Source organism: Dendrobium catenatum, unplaced genomic scaffold (assembly GCF_001605985.2).
Source record: "Dendrobium catenatum unplaced genomic scaffold, ASM160598v2 original_scaffold_235663, whole genome shotgun sequence".
NCBI lineage: Eukaryota > Viridiplantae > Streptophyta > Magnoliopsida > Asparagales > Orchidaceae > Dendrobium > Dendrobium catenatum.
In genome coordinates, this window is record NW_021554071.1 from 928,671 (window position 1) to 932,831 (window position 4,161).

At 36.0% G+C, this 4,161-nt stretch overlaps 1 protein-coding gene across 1 annotated transcript; it reads right to left on the minus strand.

Annotated features, from left to right (window-relative positions):
* Positions 1-2,047: 2,047 nt before the first annotated feature.
* Positions 2,048-3,067, minus strand: LOC110116181 (thiosulfate/3-mercaptopyruvate sulfurtransferase 1, mitochondrial; the record flags this gene model as incomplete). Its single annotated transcript, XM_020849667.2, is given in 3 exon segments — positions 2,048-2,581; positions 2,686-2,753; positions 3,004-3,067. Coding segments are annotated over 3 exon segments (228 nt in total), but the record flags the coding sequence as incomplete, so codon positions are not given.
* Positions 3,068-4,161: the final 1,094 nt, after the last annotated feature.

The following is a 4,161-nucleotide window of genomic DNA, read 5'->3' on the forward strand; positions in this document are numbered from 1 at the left end:
ATATATATATATATTAAAAAAATTAAAGTTTTTATTAAAATATTATATCATGAATAATTTAATGTATAACAAAGGCTTCGTTTGGGAAGGCTTTTTTACTTTCCTAAAAGCAAATTTTTAATACAAAAATAAAAAATTTTGTAATAAGAAGTTGTTTTAAAAAACAGTAAGAAAACCATCACAAACGAAACCTAAAGCTTCTAAGAAAGTCTGTAAACAGTTTACAGTCTACACCATTGTTTAGTTGAGTAGATACATCTTGGCTTTGAAATTTCAGAAACCACACAGCTCACCTTATCCTGTTGGTTGAGAACAATTATTAGGTCAAGTGACCGGACGTAGCTCTATGTTCGGTCACCACTGAGATCGCGCCACGTGCTATTACTCTTTACCGTGCGGCCCGATGACTTGACCCGGACAAGAACCCGGGAATGCTATGTTCACATATTGCTGGGTATTACTCGGTATTTGCTTGGTATTGCTTGGCAATAACGAGAAATACCGCTATGTGAAGACCAATACCGAGCAATACCGAATTTTTCTAGAAAAACTCGGTATTGCTCGGTATTTGTCTTCACATAATGATATTTCTCGTTATTGCTGAGCAAAATCGACAAATATCTAGCAATACCGAGTAATACCTAGCAATATCGGGTTGTCATGGATTTAAAAAACGCACGTGCGACATACCCACTATTCGCCGGGTCAGGTCTGCGGTTTTGTGCCTACTACGTGGCGCGGTCTCAGCGCTCGCCGAACGTAGCTCTACGTCCGGTCACCGGACCAAATAAAAGTTCGTTGGTTGAAAGCTTAGGATTCTAACAAATAGGTCTTGGGTTCGAGTATTTGTGTATTCGCTTCATATATGAGTCTGACTTAAATGACCTAAATGTACCCAAAAAAAAATTTCAGAAGCTTCTAACAGCTAAATATTTTATCAAGAGATCATCACAGGGTTTACAACAGAGTTGCTCTGCAAAGTTGAAGTGCTAAGCTTGAAGATAGGGTGGCAAAAATTTTGATTTGAATCCAACAACAACAACAACAAAAAATCTGAATTCAAGTTAATCCATTTAAGATTTGCGATAGATTGGGATCAGCTTAAGCAACTCAAAAGAAAAAAATAAGGATGAAGTGGGTCAGTCCAAAAACATAAAAATTAACTACTAATATTTTTATTAATGAAATACTCAAATCATGCTCAACAAAGATAATCATATTTAACTTAGATCGGGTTAACATTTCATGTTGGGGTCAGGTATGAGTTTGGTTGAGTAGGATGCATATTGGGATACTTTACCCATTAAATAAATGAGTGGAATTCTACAACACTATGACATTGGGAATAATCTAAGCCCAATATATATTTAGAAGATTTGAAACAACCTTCATCATCCATGTCTGTTGTAGTAGTGATAACAAGATAAGATTTTAAAAAAAGAAAAAAAAATACTACCGTGAATACCCTCTCGGAGAGGGAAAATTATTACGTGCGGCGTCCGGATTCGTCTGGAGGCGAATCCAGATGCGCAACGTCACCCGGGGCCCAGTACATTCAGGTGATGTGACGTGTCCAGATTTGCCATCTCTCAGAGCTCTACTTGGTGATTTATCCGAATCTTCAACGTTCACAAAAGGGGTGGACTAAATGATCTATGAATGATGCTAAAAGGGTTTACAAGAATACTAAAATGTCTGAAGCTTTCAATGTTCAAAATATCTAAAATGAGAAGAATTATCATCTTTTGGCAATAATCACATAAATCTAAATGATAATTACTGAAGATAACCTCTCAAAACTCTCACAAATATCATGTTGCAAGCCTCTATATGAAGAAAAAAACAAAACCTCCAGAATACAGCCCAGTGTTCTTTTGGGAAGCTTCTTATGAACCTTTTCAGTAGTAGTAAAAGTTCTCATTTCTATGCTGACAGTGATTACAGCATCCAGAATGAGAAGAGCTGAGAATAATATTGAGAAATTGCTCCTAAAATGGCGCGCATAACATCAGAAAACGTTGAGAAGAAAACTAAAAGCTAATGAAGATAAAGCACAAGTAGATGCTACGCCACATATTATCATTCTGTATCAATTCACTTCACAACCACATAACAAACTAGTTAGATTTTGAAACTTATTTTGCTGTGTTTCCCTTTCCCTAAAAGGAGTGACTCGTTGAGTGATTACCATCCTCGACTTAAAAACAAACCAACAGAACCATAGAAAAATTCCAAAATGATTGCTATCTGCCAATTTGAAATAAATATTCTTACTAAGTTCCGCAGAGCTAATACACACCGAATATATCTAAAATTCTGTTCAGGTTTTGAGATATTCAGCATATTTAGGATAAAAAAGATTATGCACATGTGTTTTAGACATGGGATTATGCAGCTCACCATTCAGAGTTGACTGTTTATGGAAATCAGATTTCGAGCTCTGTGATTTAGATCAGACTCTGCAGGTAACCATTGGAGGAGTAATTCAAGTAGTGCTGACAGGAGTGTCAGGATGGGATCCCCATTCCGTCCAAGATCCATCATATACAGGCACATCAGCCTTTCCTAGCCGATGGAGACCCTGAAAGAGAAATTTATGAGTAAGTTAAAATCTTTCATTCTTAGGCTTCTCTTCTACCACGAAGAAGAATCTTAACGTCTCTTTGAAGACAAACAGATTCTTACAAGAGAAAGTATGCATGCAGTAACACCAGTACCACAAGAGGTAACAACAGGACGATCCAGGGAGATTCCTGCAATATGTATATCATGAAAGAGAGTAAGCAGGACTGCAAGGATGAAATTAGATAAAATCTACAAGGATTTGTTACTTTTTTTTCCGACAAGAATTGCAGTTGTAACTTAACAAGAATTGCTCCCAGGAATGAGAACATGAAGAATTGCTATCAGGAATGAGAATATGCCTAGTGCTAAATCAATGAGCAAAGATTTTTTTTTATAAAAATGAATCTATACTGAAATAAATCCTTTCAAGAACCTAACCTTCCTGCTCAAATCTTCTAATAAGCTCCTCTTTTGGCAAAAGCTTTTGTGATCCATCTAACAGCTGCACAAGAAAATTGAGGGATTTAATATGAAACGTCCAACCAATGGCTAACTTCAGTGTGCAAAAAGAACAGACCATCTGTAAGAGATTATATTATTTGAAGCGCAGAAAAGAAATCTCTCGGAGAAATAGAATAGTTACATCTAGGTTTGGCCACTCAATGAGAAGAAAACTGACAATCTATGACATTTTCCCTGAGTTAATCACTCCCTACATCATTTTGAGTTAAACATGTGCATTCAAGTGATGAACTGACTTATGTATTACTAATCCTGTTCTATCAGGTGAACTTCTCTGCCACTAGATTTCTTCTGTTCTGAGAATACAGCTCGGCTGAGGAGCAGTTCTATTCTTACAGACTTCGAAGTTATTGTAGATCATGGCTTCTTTAAGTGGTTTATTCCATACTATTTTTGTGTTTCATGAAATCTTTAAATAGGTTTTGTTGAGGCATTAGATTCATGAAATTTTTGTGCTCAATTATTTTATCAGATTTGTTGCAATCTAAGGCACTATTTGTTTTGAAAATTTTCAAGTGTAAAGTACAAAGAATGCAAAAGTTCTAAATTTTAAGTGTTCAATTTGGAGAAAAAGAAATACAAAATATAATTGTGAGTATTTTGAAATACCTCGTTAGGCTACTCTCCACATATTTTGAATTCACCCGAATCAGACAAATTCTAAATACACTGCTTGTGTGACCAAAGCTGCATCACGTTCATCCCTGTATTCAGTGTTGATGCTATCAAATGTTTCTGTAATTTTTAATTTTATTTGAACAATAATATATTTTATGCTCTTTTCTTTTTTTAGTTATTTAATGATGGGAAAGCATCCAATGATCATGGTAGATTGTGCATAAGGCTTGGTAGACCTTTGGTTTGCTGGCTCGATTGGTCCTTGACTGCTGATGGTTCACGGGTTGGTTGTTTTGAAGCATATGGTGTTGAGCTTGTTCTCTTAGTTGTTTGAGCTGGAGTTTAGTAGCTCATTAATTCTCTAAAGGTATCTCATTAAGAAGGATTTACTTTTGGAGTGGCCTTGTCCCTTCCCCTTTCCCTTTCTTCTTGTCTCTTGGGAAACCGTGGCTTGTT